Here is a 27,007-nt window from a genome sequence, read left to right as displayed (position 1 = left end):
GAATTCCATCCTGTCGTATTTCTCAGTAAGAAACTGTCTGAGAGGGAAAGCCATTGGTCAATCAGCGAAAAGGAATGCTATGCTATTGTGTACGCGCTGGAAAAGCTACGCCCATATGTTTGGGGACGGCGTTTCCAACTACAAACAGACCATGCTGCGCTACAGTGGCTTCATACCGCCAAGGGAAATAACAAAAAACTTCTTCGGTGGAGTTTAGCTGTCCAAGATTTTGATTTTGAAATACAACACATTTCGGGAGCTTCTAACAAAGTGGCTGATGCACTCTCCCGGGAAAGTTTCCCAGAGTTAACTGGTTAACAATTGTTTTTGGAATGAAACATATTGTTAGTTTTTATATAATCAGTCGTATGTCTAAAGGTACATGTGTCTTATTAACTCTGTTTTCTCCTAAAACTCCAGGAAGAAATCACAGCCAGTGTGGAACCGAACATCCAACACTATCTGTGATTTGGGGGGCGTGTCATAACTATAAAGGGAAGGGTAATAGCTGTCCTGTGTACAGTACTATAAATCCCTCCTGGCCAGAGACTCCAAAATCCTTTTCCCTGTAAAGGGTTAAGAAGCTCAGGTAACCTGGCTGGCATCTGACCTAAAGGACCAATAAGGGGACAAGATACTTTCAAATCTTGGGGGGGGGAGGCTTTTGTTTGTGTTCTTTGTTTGGGAGTGTGTTCTTTCTCGGGACTGAGAGGGACCAGACATCAATCCAGGTTCTCCACATCTTTCTAAGCAAGTCTCTCCTATTTCAAACTTGTAAGTAAATAGCCAGGCAAGGCGTGTTAGTTTTCCTTTGTTTTTCTCAACTTGTAAATGTACCTTTTACCAGAGTGTTTATCTTTGTTTGCTGTACTTTGAACCTGAGACTAGAGGGGAGTCCTCTGAGCTCTTTAAGTTTGATTACCCTGTAAGGTTATTTCCATACTGATTTTACAGAGATGATTTTTACCTTTTTCTTTAATTAAAAACCTTCTTTTTAAGAACCTGATTGATTTTTCCTTGTTTTAGATCCAAAGGGGTTTTGGATCTTGATTCACCAGGAGTTGGTGGGAGGAAGGAGGGGGGATGGTTAATTTCTCCCTGTTGTAGATCCAAGGGGGGGGTTGGAACTGATTCACCAGGAGTTGGTGGGAGGAAGGAGGGGAATGGTTAATTTCTCCTTGTTTTAAGATCCAAGGGGTTTTGGATTTGTTTTCACCAGGGATTTGGTGAGGGTTTTTCAAGGCTTCCCAGGGAGGGAATCCATTGATGGTGGCAGCCGAACCAGAGCTAAGCTGGTAGTTAAGCTTAGAAGTTTTTCACGCAGGCCCCTACATTTGTACCCTAAAGTTCAAAGTGGGGATCTCAGTCCTGACAGTGTGTTTGTGTGTATACCTTCAAAACCAAAACGCTCTCCTGTACACACTTCTCTCTCAGTTATGTTGCTTAATGCACTACTGGAAGGCACTCAGATTCTATGGGGCAGTATAAGAACGTGTATAGAATAGAATAGCTGATTAGTACTGGAGGTAGCACTTACTGTTATGAGTAGTGCTGCTGTGAATGGCTTTAGTGACACAGCCAGTCAACAGGAGAGCCAGGACTCAAACACTGATTTCCTGACACCCAGTCTAGTGCCTTAGCTCCAAGACCATCCTCCTTTAGCACATGAATGCTCTCCTCATTCTTCAGCAGTTTTGTGCACATGCCAGACTGAGTTAAGCAAAATTTCTGTGATGGGATACAGGGGCACTACCTGATCCCCAGCACACAAGGGGTTAACTCCAGCTTCTCTTTCCCCCTCCTTTGACCGGGTGTTCAAGGCTAGGGCTGTAAGAAAAGCTACTGGAGAGAGACAAAGGGAAAGCAGGGCTCCCAGTGGAGGCTCTGAGATGCGTCCTAGCCTGATGTTCTTTTTGCTTATCTCACTCTGATTTGTTTATGTAGACTCTCTCCTGCTCCACACTCTTATCGCCTGCTGCTGGCTCTGCTCTGGCATCCCACCTGTTTACATCCACCTATCTGCCAGCTTTACAGCCCACCCAAGAAGTCCTGTCTGCTTGAACCCCACCTCACCGTTTTCCGGCTTTACTGATTTCAGATCTCTCATACTCTCCCCTCCTCTCCAAATTACTGTCTGCACAGGTCTCGCCCTCTGTGGTAAAGAACCCCTAGTAACATTAAGCTAAGTAACACACCTTCTTGTCAACTGTTGGGAATGGGCCACATCCACCCTGATTGAATTGGCCTCGTTAGCACTGACCCCCCACTTGGTAAGGCAACTCCCATCTTTTAGTGTGCTGTATATTTATACCTGCCTACTGTATTTTTCACTCCATGCATCTGATGAAGTAGGTTCTAGCCCACGAAAGCTTATGCCCAAATACATTTGTTAGTCTCTAAGGTGCCACAAGGACTCCCCATTGTTTTTACTAAGCTTTGGGGGTGGCAGTTAAATATATACAAAGGTTACTGTGGCTTGATGTGTCTGCAAAGTAACCAGGGAGACCCTACAAACAGTTCTATTAACTGCAAGTGCGCATGGAGAGAGCTGAGACCGTTCCCAGAATGCTAATCTTTATCTATTCACCTTGCTGCCAACCTTCTAACCTTTCCTTCTTCCCTTCTGTTTTCCCACCAAACTCCTCATTAGCCTGAAGCTGAAGGAGCAAACTGCTCTGCTGCGCATAAACAGAAACCAGCCACAGAGGCCATTTGTCTGACTGGGTTTTAATGTGACAGATTTAGAAGGAAACTGCCAGTCATCAGAAGGGTAATGGTTACTTGGTGCGACAGTGGGTTATTGATGAAGCACCTATCCTACTCTTAAGCACAGTTAATACAAACGGCACTAAGGAAGGCTGTTGTTGTGCAGCTGTGCTCTATGGGAGGCAGGGGGAGAGAAAAGGGGGACAATGGTACATGCTGATTGTGATCCTGTTTTGTAACTGAACCAATTTATTGACATCAGTGAAATAAGAGTGAACATCTTTATAAATGGGACTGGGAATGGCTTGGTGAGACACAAGATTCATTATAGAATCATGCAAGAACCTAGACAGAGCATAGAAATTAGAGATGCAAAAGCCCTTTTAGATCTCGTTGTCTTTGTCATTGTCACTGTATGAACTTTGGCCCAGAACATCAAAGGTATTTAGGCACCTACTTCCTATTGATTTCAAAGAGAGTTGATGCCTAAATATCATTGAGGATCTGAACTTTTCCCTATAATAGTCTCAAGTGTGTTTTATTTCAGAGTCCTAAAAGATAGGGCTTCCACAATTCCTATGGAGACACTACTGCACAAGCTCCTACACCTCAGAGTTAGGCCATTTTCCCTGTTAAAGTACATATCTTTCCCCTGAAGAGTGGCTGGGCTCCTGTGTTCAGGCTGCCTCATTGAGCCCTGTCATAACTATAAAGGGAAGGGTAACAGCCCTCCTGTGTACAATACTAAATAAAATCCCTCCTGGCCAGAGACTCCAAAATCCTTTTACCTGTAAAGGGTTAAGAAGCTCAGGTAACCTGGCTGACACCTCACCCAAACGACCAATAAGGGGACAAGATACTTTCAAATCTTGGTGGGGGGAAGGCTTTTGTTTGTGCTCTTTGTTTTGGTGGTGTTCGCTCTTGGGACTAAGAGGGACCGGACATCAATCCATGCTCTCTAAATCTTTCTGAACAAGTCTCTCATATTTCAAACTTGTAAGTAACAGCCAGGCAAGGCGCATTAGGTTTATCTTTGTTTTCTCAACTTGTAAATGTTCCTTTTGCTAGAGGGTTTACCTCTGTTTGCTATAACTTTGAACCTAAGGCTAGAGGGGGTTCCTCTGGGCTCTTTGAATCTGATTACCCTGTAAAGTTATTTTCCATCCTGATTGCACAGAGATGATTTTTACCTTTCTTTCTTTAATTAAAAGCCTTCTTTTTAAGAACCTGAGTGATTTTTCTTTTTTTTTAAGTTCCAAGGGGGTTGGATCTGGACTCACCAGGAAATTGGTGGCGAAGTCTGTCAAGGCTACCCAGGGAAGGGTTATAGTACTTGGGAGGGAAATAGTCTGGGGGGAGGTAGACAAAGTTTCCCAAATGACTCATAAATAATTTGGGTGGTGGCAGCAAAACCAAATCTAAGCTGGTAGTTAAGCTTAGAGGTTCTCATGCAGGTCCCCACATCTGTACCCTAGAGTTCAGAGTGAGGAAGGAACCTTAACAAGCCCTCATCAGATTTAATATGTGAAGTAGAAAGGTGGTTTTTCTAACTGGCAGCTCTGGAAACTCAAATTGGGTCCAAAAATTCAGCTGTGTTCTGTCGACCTAGTGAGCCCCCACTGAGACATACTATAAACACAGTTGATTGAAGCGTCCACCTTTCTTCGGTGTGGGGTCAACATTCTGCAACTGGAACTTGGCTAACAATTGTGTTGATGAGCAAAGTAGTGTCAGAGTCCAACTCCCACAACAGCATGGGCTCTGCATTGTTACCAGGAGTAGTACTAAAACCTTGGTTCTGATGCTAACGTATGATTAGAGCCATACACAGGTGGCAGCTCTGCTGAGTACGAAGCTATACTGCACAGTAGAAATACACTTTGCAATTGCAAACAGCTTCTATGATCAACCCCTTTTCACACGCTCAAGACTCCAAACTTTCCAAACCTTTTGAGCTGAACATGTCCATGAGTGATGTGCCTAAAGGTGAATTATTCTGGAAGGTTTGAGCAAAGTCCCTTCAGCTGCTTTGCAGGGACGGGAGAGTGACAAAAACACACTTTTTACCCACTATAAAAAATTCTAGCCATCATCTTTTTAAAAAGCCAGGGCCAAAGAAAAAACAGTTGAAGTCTGAAACTTGCCGAGGAGAGAGAGTCCTTGCCAAGGAGAACATCCTCTTGGTGGGGCGACCGTACTGCCTGGGGAGGCTGCTCAGAGGGCATCTGCAGAGATGATTAGCTCAGCCAACAGAACCTACACCACTTTTGCATCACAGAGTTTGCATTTAGGGAGCAGACTGTGGCACTTAACCACTGGCTTGAGTAAAGGGGGATGCATACTCCTTAGAGAGCTTAGGCAAAAACAAGCCCCCTGGAACTAGCCCTGAACTGGATACACACAAGGGTGTTGACCTTTGGAATCATTATTTCCATTTAAATGGGTTTTTTTCCCCCTAATCCTGCTCCAAGGCGCATTTTCTCTTTAGGCATCTGCCCTCCAGTCACGACTCCTGCATATGCTCTCAAGCCAAACAATCACACCAATAAAGGGGGGTAATTAGTGGCCTTGTCCCTCCCCCACCCAACCCATTCACCTCACATAAGATGTGAGCCTCAAGGTCTAATTAACATTAAATACCATTATCAAACATAGGCAATCTTCTTCTCTCCCTTTTTAACAAAGAGACTAGCAAATTAAACGCAAAGAACTATATTAACCTCCTGTGAATGGGCGATTTTTGCCTTGTGTCTTAGGATAGCAGAAGTTACTGCAACATTGCAAAGTTAGAATCTCAGTGAGTCAGGAATCAGGATGTATAAGAGATAAGGTTCCAACAGCTGTGTTAATTTGGCTGCACTGCATAGATATTCTATATGTCTATAGGTATGTGTGTTTTCTATCCCTGTTTATGGTGATAAATCAGTGGCCTAGTATGTTATTGGCCTTTGTGACTGAACGTGTAACCTGAACATTACATTGACATAAACCAGAACTTTCTCATTTATATTGGAGTAGCTAGAGCTCAATACATGGAAGAGTCTCTCAATATAAAGGAAGCCATTACTGTACATGCTAGAAATGCAGGGACCTGATGTTAAGCAAGCAAGTCTATATTTCGTCATCTTAAGCACCGGAGTCAGAAAATTTTACCATAGCTTTTTGCATGTAATAATGTGATACGTTAACACTGGCTTTGTTTTATGAAAATGCTTGTGATTCCTACAATAATACTAATTTCCTAAAGACTAAGTGATAAAAATGAGATGAGGGAACTGTCAGACTTTCTATTCTACTCTGAAGAACATTCACTTTCCACTTTCTCCCTCTATTGCTAAAATACCTGCATTGTTTCAAAAAGAAAGAGCCAGTCAGCTCAGAGCAGAGGCTCAGAACGGCGCATCTTAATTTTTTGGCAAAATTTCCCATGACCTTTCTAATGCTTATTTAAAAGTCATGGGCCAAATTCTGCAGTCCCTGCCAAGAGTACTGCCTCAGTAAGGACTGCAGGATTTGGGCCAAAGGGAGAAATGGTACCCAACCTAGCTAAAGGCTTTTTAGGGGAACATGGGTGTCCCTAAATTACACTGGTGAAATGATAGTACCTCTTAGTGCTGAACGAGGATTAAGCAACAAGTGCTTCGCTCAGATCAAAGGGCACTTCGTGGCTCCCTTTCTCTCCAATGAGGAGACAACACTGCTGCTGATACATGTCTGCAGTTCAGAGTCTCCCCTCACCTGTGCGCACACAATCCATTCTCCCGATGGCTGTGCAACAGACTAGCACTACACTTGTTTTTATAATGCAGTTACTCAGACTGTCGAGTCCTACTCCAAAAATACAGACACTCTTCAGCAGAGGGGGACATACTGAAATGGCCCTTTGCACTTTGGAAACACGGTAACAAGAAAGCAGGCTGCTGGTGTGTCTCCCCGGCCCAGGAAGGTTAGTCCAGGCCCAAAAGTCTATACAGACCCTTCCTTCAGAGCACACTTTTAGTCGTCAAATACAAAACTCGTGGTGTAACAAAGTTATTCCTCTGACCAAAGCAGGCAGCGGGGGCCCAGATGCCTTTTCCCTGCCTCTTCCTCACTGCTCCAGGGCCCACCACAGGAGCCAGCTTGCTTCCTGTAGCTTTCTTCCAACTGAGCTCTCTCAGCCCTTTATAGGAAGCCTTCATCGGGAGGGATCCTATTCCTGTCAATCATTCTGAGAAGCGTATTATTTTACTTTGGCTCAATTGTTGTTGTGGTAACCAGCGAGTTCCAATAGCAGCAGGAAGGAGATGGGGTGGGGAATGTTCTCCCACTCTGTGTGGACTCGGTGCAATACGTTGCCAAGCGTCAATGGCAAAGGGCCCCATATAAACTTGTCCAGAGATCACTAAATACATTTGCTGCAGGAACATTTTTTAAGTGACTTTAAAATTCCAAACTTTCTGTATGATGCATTAACTGAAATAATACACGGTAATAATACATAAATGTCACTTGCTGTACAGGAAAACCATGCTCTTTGGGAATACCCTGCAATCAGGTCCCTCGCTTCTTGGACTTTATTCAACGGAAGCCGTTAATAACATGTAACCATTACTGTGGGTTAAATTCTGTCTGGTACATGCCAGAAGACTCAGAGCCAGCCAATTCTAGCATAGGATCGACCACACCCAGCTTGGCCCCAATAAAACATTACCCATTGTTATGGGGCATTGCCTAAAATGAGAGGGCGTGGCCTGCTTGTCGTGATCAATGACCCAGCAAAAACCTTTATGTTCAGCCCCAAAGCAGTGTATTGTTGGTCTCAGTGAGATCAGTGGCACAACGGGCTGTCACTGGGCTGATCTTGCCAGAATACAACTGTCACTCACGGTTGATTAATCACTCTGTACATCCTGCCCACTTCCTGGTGCCTGCCAGAATCCGGTCCTTTGCCTTTACCTTTAGAAGACAAAAGCCTTACGTGCAGGATGTCAGCGTGACATTGCTAATATACAGAGGAGATTGGCTGATCCCAGCAAGAGAAGTCGGTCCTAATCTCAAAGAAAGTCAAAGAAAAGTAATTATTTGATCAAAGTTTCGGTGCCTACTCGGGCTCATTATTTCCTCCAATTCTCTATGGACTTCTTTACATTGCCATAGGCTTTATGACGCTCCCCGAAAGTTACCAATCAGTAGCTAGTATTACCACGCATACAGGGCCAAAGCATACGTCCCTCTATCCCAGGCCTGTCACTGTGCTGTTTGAACTCGATCGAACTGAACAGCGCTGTAGGTAAAAGGAAATGAAAACCCCTGCTGGGGCACCCACCTGCCACACGGGGTCTGTGTGCTTCCCTGACTTGGCAGAGCTCTTGTAGCCTGGCTGCGAGTGCGACTTTTTCAGGTTGTAGATGGCCACGTTGCCATCGTAGAAGCCCACGACAAGAAGATAGGGATGGTCATTGTGGATGTCGAGGCACATGATGCCGCTCTCGCTGTTGAAGATGTACTCGGGGAAGGAGGGGTTCTTCATGGTGTACAGAAGGAGCATGCCCCGGCTCTGCTTCATGAAGTCATCTAGAGAAAGGAAGATCCACATCATGATGTGAGTGTGACGTTACAGCCCATATTCTTTATGGAAATGTGCTTATGATATGGATATGGCATAACTGAGATCGATTTTATGCAAGATGGGTCTTGTAAGCTATCATCGGAAAGGTTATATTTTACTGAATGCGATTATCCAATTTGTAGGCATGTATCATTTCTGCATCTACAGTTAGGAATATTGAATATGTCACAATTACAACTGTGTGTGGGAGACACCCACCAGACAACAGTCCATCAGCCTTGATGGGCCATTAGGAATAAACAATAAGACTTCGAAGATACTAATCTCTCTCCTTCCTGAGAGGCATCCTGGGACGTAGCTGTGACAATACTAGGTCAGATGGTCCTGTCACCTGGTACTAAACACCATCTTGAACTTCTAGTAATTTTCCACTAAAAGGAGGGGGAGGTCAAGACTGGGAAACAAAAGATTCCCGTCTTATGTAAATCTTATTTAAGGCTGGAGAGTAAGGCAAACAGGACTCGTCTCCATTGCCTTCCTGCCCAAGAAGAAAGTCTGCTGAAAGTACCTGAAGAGACAAAGGAACTGAGTGGTGGGAAAGGCAAAGGCTGAGTCCAGACTAAGACAAGAGTCTAGTCTGTAAAGAGAAATAACTGGAACTCTAAGCTACAGAAACTCTGCAACTTGCCTAAAACAACATTTAGGGTGAGAAATTATTTATCGAAACCAGTCTCTTTAAGATCTTAAGCTTAGTATGCATGTTTTGTTGTATTTGCTTGGTAATCTGCTTTGATCTGTTTGCTATCCCTTATAATCACTTAAAATATGCCTTTTATAGTTAATAAACTTGTTTTGTTTATTATTAAACCCAGTTTGTGCAATTTCTAACTGGGGGGGCAAGTTGTGCACATCTTCCTCCACACTGAGGGAGGAGACAAAGTTATGAGCTTACGTTGTACAGATCTCTCTACAGTGCAAGACAATACTATCTTGGGTGTTGTCAGGTGTACCTTCCAGAGGGAAGCTGCATTTGAGTGCTGGGTGATTTCCTAGCTGAGTCTTCTCATAGAGAGCTGTTTGCAGTCTCTGTGAGACTCTACAGCTGGTGCGTCCCTACCTGTGTATGTGCACTGCCCGAGGCCGGAGAGCCTAATTCAACAAAACCGGGAGAGGGAGGTCAGGCTAGTGGAGCAGGCAGGCTCAGTGAAATCCCAGTACATCAGGTGGCATCCCAGAAGGGGGGTCCAACCCATCACAGTGAGCACAAGCCTCCTTCCTTCCAAGTTCCTTAATCACTGATGTACACAGTACAATGGCAATCATCATCCTAGAAATAAACTCAGAACCAGGGTAGAAGAGGGATATATATCATAAAGGTATTTTAAGGGGGCTTGCCATTCTTACTGAGGGGTCCTCAGCTCTGGAGGCACTTCCCTCTTTGGTTCTCCAGAGCCTGGAGTTGGTCATGATGAAAGGCCTGTGTTTCCTCTGCTTTGTTCTCAGAGGGAGGGTTGAGTGTCTGGGAGAATGAGTCTGAGCCTTCTGACAGTCGTTCGATGTATATGAATTTTATTAACTTTGCCGAGCTCAGGATGGATGCACTTTTAACCTCTATAGAAAAGAGGAACTATATCATCTCCTTTATTCCCTGCATGGGAAAACATTTAATAAACCATCTATAGCATATAGCACCTAATTCGTTAAAATATAAATGTAATGCCCAAGTTACTGCTGCTTTATTTCCCATTTGTTTGTTTAACCCCACATCTGTGTTTTGTAATTGCAACTTCTCTTGCCTCTAAAACTACTGTTTCTCTTCCTACCTAGTTTCTCCTCTCCATTGTGTGGTCTGATGTTATCTCTGCTCTCTTGAAATGTCCATTTCCTTCTCTTTATTAGCTTTTGGCCTCTTCTTTGCCCCTTCCCCCACCACCAGGTTGTCTGCTGCAGTTCTCAGTTTTCGTTCATTTAAGAGAAAATTTCCCATGCTCAATGGGAGTAGAAAAGGTGTTGCTACAGATAAGCTCATTCTGGTCTCCCATTTTTAAGAAGGGATGAATTCAAACTGGAACAGATGCAGAGAAGAGCTAGTAGGATGATCAGAAGAATGGAGAACGTACCTTATGAGAGGAGACTTAAGGAGTTTGGCTTGTTTTGCCTAACAAAACAAGGGCTGAGGGGAGATATGATTGCTCTCTATTAATACATCAGAGGGATAAATAGCAGGGAGGGAGCAGAGTTATTTAAGTTAAGGGCCAATATTGGCACAAGAACAAATGGATATAAACTGACTATCAACAAGTTTAGGTTTGTCTAATTTCAAAGGTTTCTAACCATCAGAAGAGTGAAGTTCTGGAACAGTGAGTGAGTGAGATTCTGTGGCCTGTGACATGCAGGAGGTCAGACAAGATGATCACAATGGTCCCTTCTGACTGTAAAGCCTGTGAGTCCATGAGCTCACCAGAGGCGAAGAAGGAGCTTTATCTATTGAAACAGATTTCTCTGAGGGTGTATTAGCCATATCTACAGATACATTCTTGCTGTTGTGTGCTCTTTGGCACATGCTATGTGGAGAACAAATTTTCTGTTTACAGAAAGATTTTTGTTTTCAAGCATATAACATATGCCCCACCATGTCAACGGTAAGATCCTTTTATATTATTTCCTATCTTGCCTGATATTTTGAGTGTGTGTATGTATCCCACAGATCACAGTAACTTCAGACAAGTTTCAGAGTAACAGCCGTGTTAGTCTGTATCCGCAAAAAGAAGAACAGGAGTACTTGTGGCACCTTAGAGACTAACAAATTTATTAGAGCATAAGCTTTCGTGGACTACAGCCCACTTCTTCGGATGCATCCGAAGAAGTGGGCTGTAGTCCACGAAAGCTTATGCTCTAATAAATTTGTTAGTCTCTAAGGTGCCACAAGTACTCCTGTTCTTCTAGTAACTTCAGAGAACTCTCCCAGCAGGTACAGAACACTCTCCTCTCTAGCAATATAGTATTTCTGGATCTACACTCAAGCATGTAATGAAATTTCTCTAAGGCTACACCTACACTACGGGGGGGGTGTGTGTCGATTTAAGATACGCAAATTCAGCTACGCAAATAGCGTAGCTAATTTGACGTATCGCAGCCGACTTACCCCGCTGTAGGGACGGCGGCAAAATCGACCTCTGCGGCTTCCCGTCGACGGCGCTTACTCCCACCTCCGCTGGTGGAGTAAGAGCGTCGATTTGGGGATCGATTGTCACGTCCTGACGGGACGCGATAAATCGATCCCCGAGAGTCGATTTCTACCCGCCGATTCAGGCGGGTAGTGTAGACCCAGCCTAACAAACTACATACAAGTGTGAATACTGTTGAAGAATATCTGAAGAATAAGTGAAGCCGCCCGTTCATTGATAAAACTATTACAAATAAGGACTAGTATTGCAAATATATGTTAATCTACTAAACATGCAACATTCCTTTCAATGGTGCTGGACCTCAGGGAATGGTAAGCAAATGGGCTTTGTATCAGACTGGTAGCCGTGTTAGTCTGTATCCACAAAAACAACGAGAAGTCCGGTGGCACCTTAAAGACTAACAGATTTATTTGGGCATAAGCGCTCCATTTGAGCTCTCAAAACTGGAGACTCTCAAACAAAACCAACCTTCCATACAAACTTCCTCGTGGCTGGACTTAACAAAAAACGAGACAAGCCATTTACAACGCACACTTTACTTCTCTACAGAGGAAAAAGGACAGTAAACTATCTAAACTCCTACATGCTAAAGGGGGCTACAACAGTGGTACCTTCAACTCACCCAACAATATTGTTAATCTATCCAACCACACACTTAGCCCAGCAGAAAAGTCTGTCCTATCTCAGGGATTCTCTGCCCCACCGCCCCCACACACATGATACAGTTCTGCGGGGATCTGGAGGCCTACTTTATACTTACCTACATGCCTCTAGCGTCCATCCAGGACACATCACACGATCCATTGCCTACAGCCAAGCCCTAAGATATAAGCCCTCAGACAAACACCTACAAGATCTTTATCAAGCATTCTTAAAACTACAATACCCACCTGGGGAAATGAAGAAACAGATTGATAGAGCGAGATGGGTACCCAGAAGTCACCTACTATAGGACAGGCCTAACAAGGAAAATAACAGAACACCACCGGCCATCACATACAGCCCCCAGCTAAAACCTCTCCAGCACATCATCAACGATCTACAACCTATCCTGGAAAATGATCCCTCACTCTCACAGACCTTGGGAGGCAGGCCAGTCCTCACTTACGGACAGGCCCCCAACCTGAAGCAAATACTCACTAGCAACTACACACCACACCACAGAAACACTAACCCAGGAATCAATCCCTGTAACAAACCCTGTTGCCTACTCTGTCCCCATATCTACTCTGGCAACACCATCAAAGGACCTAACCACATGAGCCACACCATCAGGGGCTCATTCACCTGCACATCTACTAATGTGATATATGCCATTATGTGCCAGCAATGCCCCTCTGCCATGTACATCGGCCAAACCGGACAGTCTCTATGTAAAAGAATAAATGGACACAAATCAAACATCAGGAATGGTAACATACAAAAGCCCATAGGAGAACACTTCAATCTCCCTGGACATTCAATAACAAATTTAAAAGTAGCGATTCTTCAACAAAAAAACTGCAAAAGCAGACTCCAAAGAGAAACTGCAGAGCTACAATTCATTTGCAAATTTAACACCATTAATTTGGGCTTGAATAGGGGCTGGGAGTGGCTGGCTCACTACAAAAGCAATTTTCCCTCTCTTGGTATTGACACCTCCTCATCAATTATTGAGAGTGGACCACATCCACCTGATTGAATTGATCTTGTCAACACTGGTTCTCCACTTGTAAGGTAACTCCCTTCTCTTCATGTGTCAGTATATTTATGCCTGCATCTCTAATTTTCACTCCATGCATCTGAAGAAGGGGGTTTTTACCCACAAAAGCTTATGCCCAAATAAATCTGTTAGCCTTTAAGGTGCCACCGGACTCCTCGTTGTTCAAATGGGCTTTGTTATTTTAGAAACAGGCAAGATTCTGACACTCTTATCATCTAGTTTACTGGGGATTGAAAGACTGCCCTCCTGAAGCTTGCATGCGATTTGGTTCCGGTATTGTGAAGATTGTGCTCAGTGAAGGTGAGGCTTCAACTCCATTCAGCAACCTTAGAAATCTGAGACAGAAACACTAATGGATGGTAAGAAAAGTGGGTGAGGTGACCTCTTTTCTCACAGAATGAGCTCTGAGTCCTTCCAACACTTGTAACCTTACCTGGTCACAACATAATCAACTAAGAAGTCGAATGTGTTGGACAGCTTTTGAGCTCAGCTTGCATCACCCCTTGCCTTCTCCCCAAACGTGATGAAGAACTGGGATGATTTCCTAAAGGTCTTTGTTCTGTACAAATAATAACTAAGCATCTTCTTCATGTCCTGCGTGAAACTCTTAGCCTCAGAGGGATAACAGGTGGCTTTGGGAAGAAGACCACAAAGGAAATGGTTTCTGAATTTCAGTATAACCCAGAAGATCAGAGTATCCAAAGTCCTGATCAGTGAAGCTCTCAAGATGCAAGCCACCAGGTGAAGCAACTCTGGGTCTGAATTAAAATGTCTCCTTTCTGAGGCAGAAGATCTGGAGACACTTATAATAAGAGATTGTTATTTTGACAGAGCAAAGTCTGAATACCATGTCTGATGGACCCAAGCCAACACTATTAGAAACATATGGATTATTCCTTGACTGGCTTTCAGTACATGAGGCAACAACAGAAATAAAAGGAAAGAATCCAGAATACCCAACTCCAGTGAAGAAGGGATGTATCTGATGGGAATCCTCAATGTTTGCCTGAGCTCAGGCCACATTTCTGACCTTTGGCATAGATAGAACAAGTGTAATTGTGAATGCCACCACTTGGAAAGAGACTATCCACTACAGAACATTTCAGATACCATTCATACTGGTCTCACCCTTGACAGCTAAGAGTCTGGAAGCAGTCGCATGCATGTATCAGTGCCCAATATGAAGACTGAAGCTCTTGAGGCACTGAAATACAACTCAATACACAGTGGCACATTCTGGTGGCTCAAAAAATAATAACTTGACAGCAATCAATAATGTTATATGTCTCAATTACTTCACGGTCAGAACAACAAACCAGAGCCCATCCCCTGGAACAAGCTAAAGTGGCACTACACTACTTCAGTTTGTGAGGTCGCCTTCATTACAAGGCACTCAGAAATAATGGTGATGGAAGCCACAAGATCCTACATAGAAAACCAAAGGCATAACGAGAGCCACTGAACCATTTAAGAGAATGGATAGAAAGAAAAGAAGAGCGATCAGGGTGTGAGTAATGTTTATCTTTTATGTTATGTTTCACTTTTAAAGAGTCTGTCTAAGCCCAAAGTTCTCCTGTGAAACCATAACACTACGATCAGAATTAGCTTTCAAAACAACTGCTGCTGCTGTCTAAGACATTTGTCTGTGTAGGCATTTCTAAAATGACAAGATGGGAGGTAATATGTTTATTGGACCAACTCTTGTTGGGGAGAGAGACCAGCTTTGGAGCTTACACAGAGCTCTTCTTCAGGTCTGGGAAACGTACTCAGAGACCTGAAGAAGAGCTCTGTGTAAGCACCAAAGCTGGTCTCTCTCACCAACAGTAGTTAGTCCAATAAAAGATAACCTCACCCACCCTGTCTTTCTAATAGCCTGGGACCAACACTACTACAACAACGCTGCATATGACATATAGGCATTTCTAATGCATTCATTGGCACTGCATAAAAGTGTCCTTATAAATGCTAAGAGTTCTCATGAGAATCTGAGTTTTTCCAGAAATGAGAAGTAAATCTATAGCCTTAGAGTCAAACACCTGTATGGAATTCAAACAAGCAGTCAAAGATCTCCTTGATTCCTTGAGAAACACCTTGTGCTCATACCAGTGAGCTCAATGCAATTATATCTTTTACAGACCAGGTGGGTGAGATAATATCTTTTATTGGACCAACTTCTGTTGGTGAAAGACGAACTTTTGAGCTTCACAGAGGTCTTCTTCAACTCTGTGGAGCCTGAAAGCTTGTCTCTTTCACCTACAGAAGTTGGTCCAATAAAAGATATTACCTTACCCACCTGGTCTGTCTCATATCCTGGGACCAACGCGGCTACACTAACACTGCCAACATTATATCTTTTAGACAGACGTCATGGTGCTTGGGGATGAATCTTGCATCAAAGCAGAGATTTTCAAAGAATGGTCTCTATTGTCCCTCTGGCAAGGAAGAGATTCCTGAATTAATAAACCAATCGTATGGTTCCTAGTGTGAGAAGTATATCCATCATCCTCTTTCTAGGGCTCAATAATCCAGAATATTATACCCTTACATCTCACGCTCTGCCTACTCTGATCCAAGACACACCATGTACCAATAGTATGAAGGCAAGAGAAAAAGCATTCTTGTCAACATGGCTCAAGAATTCTCCATGCTACATCAAAACATCCTGGCTATTGCTGAAAATCTGCCCCCCCCCCCTCCAAAAAAAAAAACAATCTAAAAAGAAAACCAACACAGGGAAGCACGTTCATAAACAGTTGCTTGTGTCTGAGCTCTACAGCTGCCCATGAATATTTGACTTTTGTTGTCTGCCTTAGATGTGCTCACTCTTTGATGACTCTATTTGCCAGTGTTTAGTCCTGTAAGCTTTGATTCTTCAAAAGCCAAAGGATTAAGCTATTGTATGTGCTTGAGAGATACGGCAAGGGGGACCCAGGTTACTTACCAGCAGGATCAGTTCAAAAGACAGAAATTTATAGTGCCCCTATGAGTGACCGAGATTTATACTTGCCTTAAAACTACTTTGACAACAGAAGTTAAGTGAATGCCTACACATTTCCCCCAAATGAACAAAACATCACATAGTGCTAGAAGCATTGTGAGTGCAGAAGGACCTAAGAAAGGAACTGGCCAGCATTATGGAGTTTGCTGTAGTCCAATTGCCCCAAAAGAGTTGGAAAAGAATGACTCTTTCCGAGGAGTGCAGGAAGTTTGTCAGCGTGCTGAGCTCATTTTCAAGGGTTGCTGAAATAATAATAATCAGCAGTTTTATAATGTTTTACAGTACATGGAACATGCACAGACTCTAACCTAGTGAATCCCTTGAAGGACGTTGAGTAGGTTGGGTATTATCACCTTCTTACAGATGATGAAACAGAGAAAGGAAACGTGAAGTGACTTGCACAAGACCACACAGGGAGTTAAAGGAAGAGAACTCAGTTCTCCTGAACGCTCATCCCTCTGCTCATTCCTCCACTATGCTCTGCCTAACAGAGCATCCCAGTGGTACATGAACAAGATGGCCCGTGTCCCAGGAGAGAGAGAGAGAGGCATTTAAACAGGAGCCACTGTTAGAACCCACATGCCCAATGGGTACTTCTGCCCCACCGACCAGAACAGAAACACTATGCCAAGGTGATGCAAGCCTTAATGGATAATTGTGGTTCCTGGATCTGTGTACATACAGTACATACCAGAGCCAAGCAAAACTAATGCCAGAATTTTTTTTAAAAAACATACTTGAGTAATTCATAAAGTCATAGAGTTTAAGGCCAGAAGGTACCATGAGATCATCTAGTCTGACTTCCTGTATAGTGCAAGCCAGAGAATTTCATTGCTATCCCTGCAATGAGTCCAATAACTTGTATTTGACGTAAGCATATCTTTCCGAAAGCCTTGATTTGAAGATGTCAAGAGATGGAGAATCCACCACTTCCTTGGATTACTTGTTCTAGTTGTTAATCAAACTCACTGCTAAAAATTTGTGTCTAACTTCTAATTTGCCTGGCTTCAGCTTCCAGCCATTGATTCTGGTTATGCCTTCCTCTGCTAAATTAAAGAACCTTTAGTACCTAGTATTTTCTCCCTGTGAAGATACTTACACATCATAATCACGTCATCTCTCAGTCTTCTTTTTGACAAGCTAAACAGATTGAGCTCTGTAAGTCTCTCACTGTAAGGCATTTTTTTCCATCCCTGGAATCACTTTTGTGGCTCTTTTCTGTCCCTCTCCAATTTTTCAATATCCTTTAGAAAATGTGCACACCAGAACTGGATGCAGTATTCCAGTACTGGTCTCACTACTAGCAAACACAGAGGTAAAATCCTCTTCCTACCCCTACTCTCTACTCCTTTGTTCATATATCCAACTATTGCATTTGCTCTTTTTGTCACACATCACACTGGGAGCTCATGTTAAGATGCTTGTCCACAATGATTCCTATGTCCTTCTCAGAGTCACTGTTTTCTAGGATACAGTCCCCCATTCTGTAGGCATGAGCTTCACTCCTCGTTCCTAGATGTATACATTTGCATTTGGTGGTATTAAAACTCATTTTGTTTGAATAGGCCAAGTTTACCAAGAGATTCCTATCGCTCTGTATGACCAGCCTGGCATCCTTATTTACCACTCTGCCAATCTCTGCGTCATCTGCAAATTTTATAACCAGTGATTTTTATACATACTTCCAGATCACTGATAAAAATACTGAATAGCATTGGGTCTAGTACCGATCTTCATGGAACATTACTTGAAACTCCCTCCTTCAATGGCAATTCCTTGTTGTTGAGTCCTTTTTGAAATCTGCCAGTTTGGACAGTGTTTAGACATTACATCTCACTGTTAGGGCCCTCTGACTATGAGTGGAATTCACAGAGCATGAGTACTTCCCATTATCAGAAATTGCTCATGCATTCAAGTCAGTAAAATGTGGCATTGCAAGAACTGCAAACTCTGATGCATCAAATCAATTTGCTGTAGATAAACTCTGGGTTGTTTTATATTATGCTAATTCAGATGTTTGAATATCATAATTTAACACTCCGCCTGGGCTTTAATTCCAGGTCTTTCTCATCAAATGAAGGTTATTGTCGGTGACTCTGTTTAGAAAGCACAGAACTTGTAGTGGTGATGCGGGGGGCAGGGGGAATGGGAATTTGTTAGTGCTTTGAACATTTCAAAAGAGAAGAAACTGACAGCTCACATGGCAGGATGTCATTTATGCACCTCCTGAGCTCTGCCATAGACCTAATAACTCTGCCATGGGCTCTGCCACACATGGGAGGCCACCCACCTAAGTCATGCGGATCGATATATAAAACCTACTTTTAAAGTAACAAGCTGTCAAGGAACCATGCTTCATACTCTACATGTTGGCTGGCAAATGAACACAGGAGACATCGAGCCAGCAGGGGCAAGGGAAATGAGAGATCTAGGTAATGTTTGGACCTGCAAACATTTGTCATTGTATTCAAGAGGAGAAGTTCAGAAGTAGAGAAGGACAGAGGCAAAAAGGGCCCCAAAAATGCATTCCTGAAAACAGTGACTGTTCCATGGGAATGCCTGTCTTGTTCTGGAGTTACACTCCCAAGACATAAAAATGAGATCTGTGTCTAATTAGGAATCAAGGCTGAAACCAGAAAGGGAGAAGGCATATGTTACAGGGCTGAATTTGCCAGGCTGTATGTCAGAACTGGTCTTTTTCTTAAATTGAACAGGCTTTTCTTTTGGGGGGGGGGGGGGGAGCAAGGGAATAGAAATCCCTTTTTTTATCTGCTTTTTTAAAAAGCTATTTTTAAAAACTGTTACTTTACATTAAAAATAGTAGTAGTTCCACCACCATTATGTTATGAACACACATTCCATGGACATGACATTATGAACACTATCAGCTGTCAGAGAAACCGTGACCAAATGACCTCTCATTATGGACTCAGATAATACTCAGCAAAGCCAACAGAAACTGGATACAGCACGTTGATCATTGCCTGTTAGGTTCACTCCCTCTGGGGCACCTGGCATTGGCCACTGTCAGAAGACAGGATACTGGGCTAGATGCACCTTTGGTCTGACCCAATATGGCCATTTTTATGTTCTATTGTTCCTTATCTCTTCTGCTATACAAGTTTTCAACCTTAGTGTACTTTTCAACCTCTCTGCCCACCCCCATACAAGTTGTGGCCAAATCCTGTTGCTTTCTGCTGTCCAACATTTCTAAAACCTCCATGCCTTCCTTTCTGTTTCTTTGGTTAAAACCCTTTTCCAAGTGGTGAAACTCTCTCATCCCAGCTGCTTCAACCTTCTCATCTCTGGCCCCCCTCACTGCTGCATCTCTTCTCATCTCTGGCCCTCCTCCGGACACACCTGGGGTACAGTGCTGGAGGAGCAGGCAGCTGGTGAGTTCCCCCCGCCTTCCCAGGGGTGGTGGGGCTCATTGAGGCTTTAGGCTTCAGCCCTGGGGTGGTGGGCCCCAGGCTCTGGCCACGTGGCTTCGGGCTCCGTCCCTCTGCCGCCTTCCCCAACCCCCCCATCCAGGGTTTAATTTGTCCCCGGGTTTGCTGGGGCTGAGTAAGTCTGCTGTGAATAGTGATACTTGTGTGTTTGTTAATATCACTTTTCACAATGGACTTACTAGCGAGCAATAAATGAATTATAATGATCTGGACGTGTATATGTGCATATTTATTTGTTTTTCCTAAAACGAATTAAGTATTTTAGGAAAAAGTGTGAGAGCGGCCACCAGAAAGAGCTGGTGGCCGCAGTCTGAGGCCATCAAATAATCTGTCCTGAGAACCCCATTCTAGCCCTACTCCCTGGCCCCCAGATTATCACAGCAATATTGCAGGCCAATCTACCACCACGCAACCAGTTTAGGTAGAATTCTTTTGCAGCTTTTGACTTTATTTCCCCCCCCCCCACTTACATTAAAAAAATACCCTAAGTAACCCTCTTATCTACCTCACAGGCCAGGTGAGGACTAAATAATATTTGCAGAGAACATTGGAGAAATGAAGAATTAGACAAATGCTAAGTATTATTATTACACATTCAGAACCAGCAACTAGGCACGATGAGATGAATCAAAACTGAACTCTTGCTCCTGCCTTCCCTTATTTTACTCAGCTTAAGTTAGACTCTTTGTAGTAGTATTTAATACCTGCTGAACTTGTGGGTTTCTTTCCTCACTCACTGTTCCGAGAATCTTTGCATTCTTGACTGACTAAATATTTAACAGTGCCATCAAGTGGTCAAGTGTTTGTTAGCTCCAGACTGCTTTCTAGCATACACGCTGCATTCTACAATTCCAGGTATCAGCCTGGTGGTGGTAGATACTAGATAGCTACAAAAGTGCCTATCTTATATAACCATATCTGCATGCTGTTATTGCAGATAAATCCATGCTGCCTACGTTTTAAGATTTCTGATGTGTTCAAGGAACCCTGAATGAGCAGTGAGCTAATGCTTTCCAAAGTTCAAGAATCTTTAGTGTTTGTAATTTGACTTTGTGGCCTCTTGAAAGCAGATGGATGCCTGGTGACAGAGCACTTCTGGGGGTGGGGGGAGATGGAGGGCAGAGTTTGTGTATATGTGAGACAGGGTGGATTAGGCCCAGAGACTCCTTGATGGAGGCCTCAGAGTCCTATCACACCCATCCCAGAAAAGGAGCAGTAGAGGAGTCCTCCAAGCAGCCTAGAGTGGCTACAGGGGAAGCAGCCCAATCACAGAGGCTGCAGGGAGCAGCCAATCAGGGCCCAGGAGAGCCATATAAAAGGAGCTGCAAACCCAGAGACAATCCATTTCTCGTTGGAGCCAGAGGAGTGCAGATGGTGCTCCTGGCTGACCAAAGGAAACTGAAGCACCATGGACAGCTCAGACCTGGCAGGGACCAGGGCAGCGAGGAAGAGCTCCTGACTGGCTGCTGGGCCTGAAGTTAGATAAGCCCTGAGGTAAGAGTAAAGATTTGGCAAAGGGTGGGGAAGTGCCCCAGGGAACTGAAAGCAGTGTAGTTAAAGGGACACGGTGGTGTGTGGCTGCTATTCTTACGGTCGTTGGGCTGGGACCCAGAGCCCAGGTTCCACCCCCTCCCGCATAGGCCACTGGGGAACTGGCTTACAGCAATAAACCCCCAGAAGGGGATCTGAACTGTTAGTGGCCCAGTTGGAGAGCTGGGGCCAGAACAGGCTAAGAGGGTGAAACTGTTGCCTCCAGGGAAGAAGCCCTGGGGGTATGTCCCAATACTTGAGCCAGGGCTGTTTAAAGAACACAGACACACATGACTGGACGGGGTGCTTGTGAGAGGTGGGTGCCATGCTGTTAGTGTGTTTTGGGGGATTTTTGTCAAAGAACCAGAAAACATTGACCAAAATGGAAATCTCCTGGAAAACCATTCATTTTGGTCAAAAAGGCCATTTTCTGCATTTTAAAAAGTTTCAGTGCAAAACGTTGACCCGCTCTCTTTGGCTGTGATGGTTACCCAAGAGGCAACAGACTGCTGAGGACTGTTGGACTGAAAACCTCCGTGGTTGGTCTCTGTTCCAAAGCTAATTTTTATAGGAAGTTTGTGGGAAAAAAAATCCCAGTTGCTGTTTTTGAATTGGACAAGAGTGTAAAAATTCTAGACCCACTTTTTTAGATGTGAAATAGTTTCCACCTTGACCACACACCCATAGCTTTCAGAAACAGACACCCTTTAAACAAGTCCATCTAACCCAGTATCCTGTCTATTACTTTTCTGAAGAGCTAAATGCCAAACAACAATAACCCACAACAGCCAGCAAACAGAGTTGTGAACAGGGGGAGTTGGATGAGAGTTCTGTTGGAGAAGAAGGGAGGAGGCAAGCCCTTGGTCTTTAGGGATGGTGAGTGAGATTTTTCTGTTTTGTGTATAATAATAAGAACAGAGAGGCCTGTCACCGGAGCTGACCCGGAGAACAGAAGGGTGTTCTGTCTGCCGGGAGCTAAGATACAGGCTGTGGACCTGACACTGAAGAGGATCCTAATGGGAGCAGGAAAGAATCCACTGACTAACCATCACGTGGGAACAAATGACACAGCTAGATACTCGTGGAACATATCAAGGGAGACTATACCAAGTTGGGGAAGATGCTTAAGGAAACAGAGGCTCAGGTTGTCTTCAGTAGGATTCTGCCTGGCTCTAGAGGAGGAGAACGAATGCGAGACAAGATTAAAGGACAGGTTACAAACCATAGTTAATATTCTGCAATTTCACATTTGAGTTCTTTCAGAACTCTTGGGTGAATGCCATCTGGTCCCGGTGACTTGTTAACATTAAGTTTATCAATTAATTCCAAAACCTCCTTTAGTGACACGTCAATCTGTGACAAGTCCTCAGATTTGTCACCTACAAAGAACGGCTCAGGTTTGGGAATCTCCCTAACATCTTCAGCCGTGAAGACTGAAGCAAAGAATTCATTTAGTTTCTCCGCAACGACTTTATCGTCTTTAAGTTCTCCTTTTGTATCTCGATCGTCCAGGGCCCCACTGGTTGTTTAGCAGGCTTCCTGCTTCTGATGTACTTAAAAAACATTTTATTACCTTTTGAGTTTTTGGCTAACTGTTCTTCAAACTCCTTTTTGGCTTTTCTTATTACATTTTTACACTTCATTTGGCAGTGTTTATATTCCTTTCTATTTACCTCACTAGGATTTGACTTCCACTTTTTAAAAGACGCCTTTTTATCTCTCACTGCTTCTGACATTCCCATGGGATGAGGAAGGAGGTTTCTCCCCATATATCAGCCCCCACAACATTCTTTGGAGAGATTTTTAAAATGTTTGACTTCTTTGGGGTATACTACATGCTGCTCTGTATCTTGCCCAGTTATCTTTCTATCATCCAAGTAACAGATGGCACAACCGAACCCCCAAAGGACCTGATCCATTTTTGCTGAAATACTACTTGTGCATTGGCTACGCCCTATGGTAACTTCCGTACCTGAGCAGCCGTGTGTGTGTTCATAGTAAGGAATTTCCCTTGTTCCTGATGATGTGCTTGGCACAGGTCAAGGTCTGTGAACTTGAACTCTCTTGCTAGTTTAGCAAATAAATCTGAAGGTTTGAGGTTGGATATTGATCCATCGCCAACCTGGGGTTTATAGGGACTTTATAGTCCCCACACATTCTTCCACTTCCACCATCTTTGCAGATGCACACACATCTGGGCATCACACTCACTGACCTCCACAGGGGAAGTTATTCTCTGCTTTGGCAATTCTTCTGATAATTTTTCTACAGGTTCCCACAATGCAGAAGCAACAGGACAAGCTTCTAACAATTTGGTAACTGCATTTTCAGCCACCTGCATCTTTGCCATTGCATATTAAATACATATGTTCATTAAATCTTCCACCAGATTCAACTCATGAAGCATGGTGCGCCAGCCTGATTTAAACTGTAGTCAATTTCTGCCAATCAGTGATGGCTCATTTCCTTCGGGCACAATAAATAGTAATGATAAGCCATTGCCTTTATAATGGATAGTGACCTGCAAGCATCCTAATGCTTTTGTTTCTCCAGAATTTCCAAAGTTTCTGGAGACTGATATTCTAGATTCTTTCAACTTTCCAAAGACTGGAAGTCTTGAAGTATCCCAGAGGGGGTCCCCAACCTAAACTGTTCATATTATAACAGTCAGTGAAGGGTGAAAGCAAGACACTCCTTTGGGCATATTCTGATGGGTCAACAGATTAGGGAGTTTCCTTCCAAGCCTGGAATGGCCAGTGCCAGGCTGAGACACTGAGCTCCTAAAGTGGGGATCTGCAGAGAAAATGTTATGTTTCTGTTGAGCTGTGATGACAGACGAAGGTCAGAGCTAAACAGGGCTTGAAGATACCATGAGCTTCAGTTCTGCTGAAAACAACATATTGCACAGATTTTCTTTAGAGGTTTACAAATGCCCTCTGTTCAAAGATGATCCTCGCTCACTTCCAGAAGAGAGGGCAAGGCAGGAAAGTCTTTGTGGAAAAGATTTTTTTAATGTTTTTTTTGTACATCTCTGTACAATGCTGTATAATTCCTTCCTAAAATGCCCTAGAGATAACAAAATCCCCTGCCCCCAAAGTTTACAATCCAGTTTACTTACACACAGAAATTCTACAAGTAGTAACAGACAAATCCAACATAGATTCATAAAGTTCAAGGTCAGAGAGGATCACTATGCTCATCAGGATTGGTGAGCAGCTCCAGTGATTAATATTACTGTGTTTAAAAACTTGCAACTTGTTTCCAGTTTGAACTTTGCTAACTTCCACTTCCAGCCACTTGATTTTGTTCTGCCTTTGTCTGCTAGGCTGAAAAGCCCCCTAGTGCTAGAAATCTCCTCCCTGCATAGATAACTATAGAAAATGATCAAACTGCCTTTTTTTTAAATATAAGCTTAACTAGATTGAGTTCTTTAAGGCTATGTCTACACTGGCAAGTTTCTGCGCCAGATGTTATACCATTTTATTAAAACGCTGGAATTAAACCGCTGTTGCGTGTCCACACTGTGCTCCTTGTGACGCTGGAGTGCATCCCCATTAGCAGCTCTTGCAATGGCAAAGATAGCAGTGCATTGTGGTAGCTATCCCACTGTGCAACTGGCCGCAGGATGCTTTGGGAAGGGTTTGCAATGCCTCACGGGGCAGGCACAGCATCACATGATGCAGGTTTCCCAATCCCATTGTTCCATGGGCATCCTACTATATTGCCCGCTGCTTTTCAACTGAAGTGTGTGTGAGGGGGGAGAGTGACAGGGACTGTGTGTATGCAGTGCGGGGAGAGAGTGTCAGCATGCTGTCTTCTAAGTTTAGACAGTGGCAGTGACATTAGTACGGAGGGAGCAGCAACTCATAAGTCCCTGTAATTAGTAGTTCTTAAATAAGAGCTGCAGAAGAGTAGGCCTTCCTACCAAATCACTCCTTCAAGAGGCTGCCAACAGAACCAAAGCATTTAGATCAGATCCTAGCTGGCAAAGGGAGTCAGGTTTCCTAGTCTCCACAGGGGGGTGATAAGCCAAACCTCCCAAGGGGAACAATGTCCAAAGGGAGGAGACTGGCCTGGAAAAGTAGAACTCCACATTGAGCAACCACTATGGAAAATGAGTCCTAGAAATGACAGAGCCAGAAGGATACCGGCTGAGTTCCACAGGAGCCTCCCTCACATCCATACCTCTGCGGAATCCATTGCAAAGGTAGCTCTGGAAAGAAGAGGTCCCGCAAAGGCCGCTTGGCCGTGAGTGTGTAGTATTATGGACTCCGTCACAGACTTCCTGGGTGACCATGAGCAGGCCACCTAATCTCTCCATGCCTCAGTTCCCTACCTGTAAAATGGGGATGATAGAACTTCCCTACCTCATGGGCATGATGTGAAGATATGTGAAACTTGGTGACACACTCCGTTGCTACAGTAATGGGAGTCATATAAGTACCTAAGATAGACAGATGATATGCTGACTGCACAACCACAAGCCAACTCGAACAGCTCTCATATCCAAAGACTTTGAAGTCAGCCAGTGCAATAAACCTGGACAACTCCAGCATCAGGTTAGTGTGCAAACAAAATTAGTGTTTGTGGGAGATTTGAAGTGCAGCAGTACATGCTGCATATCCCCCCGTTATTTCCCTCTTAACCCTTGCTTGGCCTTCACACACAGTGAACATACTCAGACGAATCCATGTTTATTATAAGGTGCCTTCATGTTAGTGTCTTTGTATTTTTTTCATTGTCAAGTCCCATAGAGGGAGTAGATAGTGCTGGAATTGAACACTGGAAAGCTGACCAAGGTAAGGGAGTTTGGAGGAAGGGATTGGTCACTCAGCACACTGGAGGAGAGAGGGGAAGGAAAGCAGAGGAGATGTAATTGCATGCTGCACTTTACCACCGTATGAATCATTTTCCAATCAGCTTCTCGCACTTACATCACTGTGAGGCAAATGAATACAGCCAGTCAGCAAAGGAAAGCAACAGGCTGTGGAACTTGGCAGAAGAATTGTTGTTTTCCTCTTTGTGCTTTCATATCGGCCCTTCCCTCCACAAAACCTCTAATCAGCAGACTCTGTGGTGAGGAAAATGAATGGCTTTCTTCTGGGAGCCCCCTCAGGAGGCCAGTGAGCATGAGGCGTTTGTTTGAAAATATTTGATTAGGAAGAATGACTAACATTGGCATGGGATGCTGTGGGAATTAATGTAGCTCGGCTGCCCTGTCAGGATATTTATAGTACACAGATGGGACAGTAAAGCAGATGGGGAGGGGGGTGTCGACCCCACACAAGGGCTGAATAGGTAGAAAGGGCCAATTAACCCTGGGACCAGCTGCACCTGGAAGAGAGTCAGGGCTGCTAAGCTCTAACTAATGAGGAAACCCAGCTGGGCAAGGGCTGGCAGAGCTGGTATTAAACCAGGAAGTGGCAAGCAAGAAGGAGCACTGTCCTCACTCCCTGGAGAGGAGGGAAGTGGACAAGAGACAAGGAGGAGTCCTCGAGGGGAGTACACCCTAAGATCCTGCCTGGGAATAGAGACTCTGGCAAGGACTGAAGAGAGGGTGAAGAAACCACAGGGAACAGAGGAGGCTCCAGTGGTAACCCAGCGATGGGCCAGAAGACAGAGAAAGGGATGTAGGAAGGGTAGACTGTAGTTGCTAGTTATAGGGTCACTGAGCTGGAATGTGGAGTAGTAGGCAGGCCCGGGCTCACCCTACCAGACACGGGGGAAGTAGCATACCCTGGGCAGCGGGGCAGAAGACTGCCTGAGATGGTCATCCAGTGGGACTTTGATACTAGCCCAGAAGGGGAAAAAACTATAGTGACCTGGCTGGAGGGCCCAACCATGAAGTGGGAGCACCCTGAGTTACAAAGAGTGAGTAATGAA

General features: G+C 44.1%; 1 protein-coding gene across 1 annotated transcript in view; it reads right to left on the bottom strand.

The window, feature by feature from the left end:
• The window catches only part of DNAI1 (dynein axonemal intermediate chain 1), a 298,189-nt gene that overhangs the window by 193,789 nt on the left and 77,393 nt on the right, over positions 1–27,007 (bottom strand). The window contains exon 13 of the mRNA XM_054031240.1: positions 8,015–8,262. Within this exon, the coding sequence (XP_053887215.1) occupies positions 8,015–8,262 (248 nt within the window). The remainder of the gene's footprint in view (positions 1–8,014; positions 8,263–27,007) is intronic.

Source organism: Malaclemys terrapin, chromosome 6, assembly GCF_027887155.1.
Source record: "Malaclemys terrapin pileata isolate rMalTer1 chromosome 6, rMalTer1.hap1, whole genome shotgun sequence".
Lineage (NCBI taxonomy): Eukaryota > Metazoa > Chordata > Testudines > Emydidae > Malaclemys > Malaclemys terrapin.
Note: the sequence above shows the minus strand (reverse complement) of the source record. Positions and strands in the feature narration are given on the sequence as shown.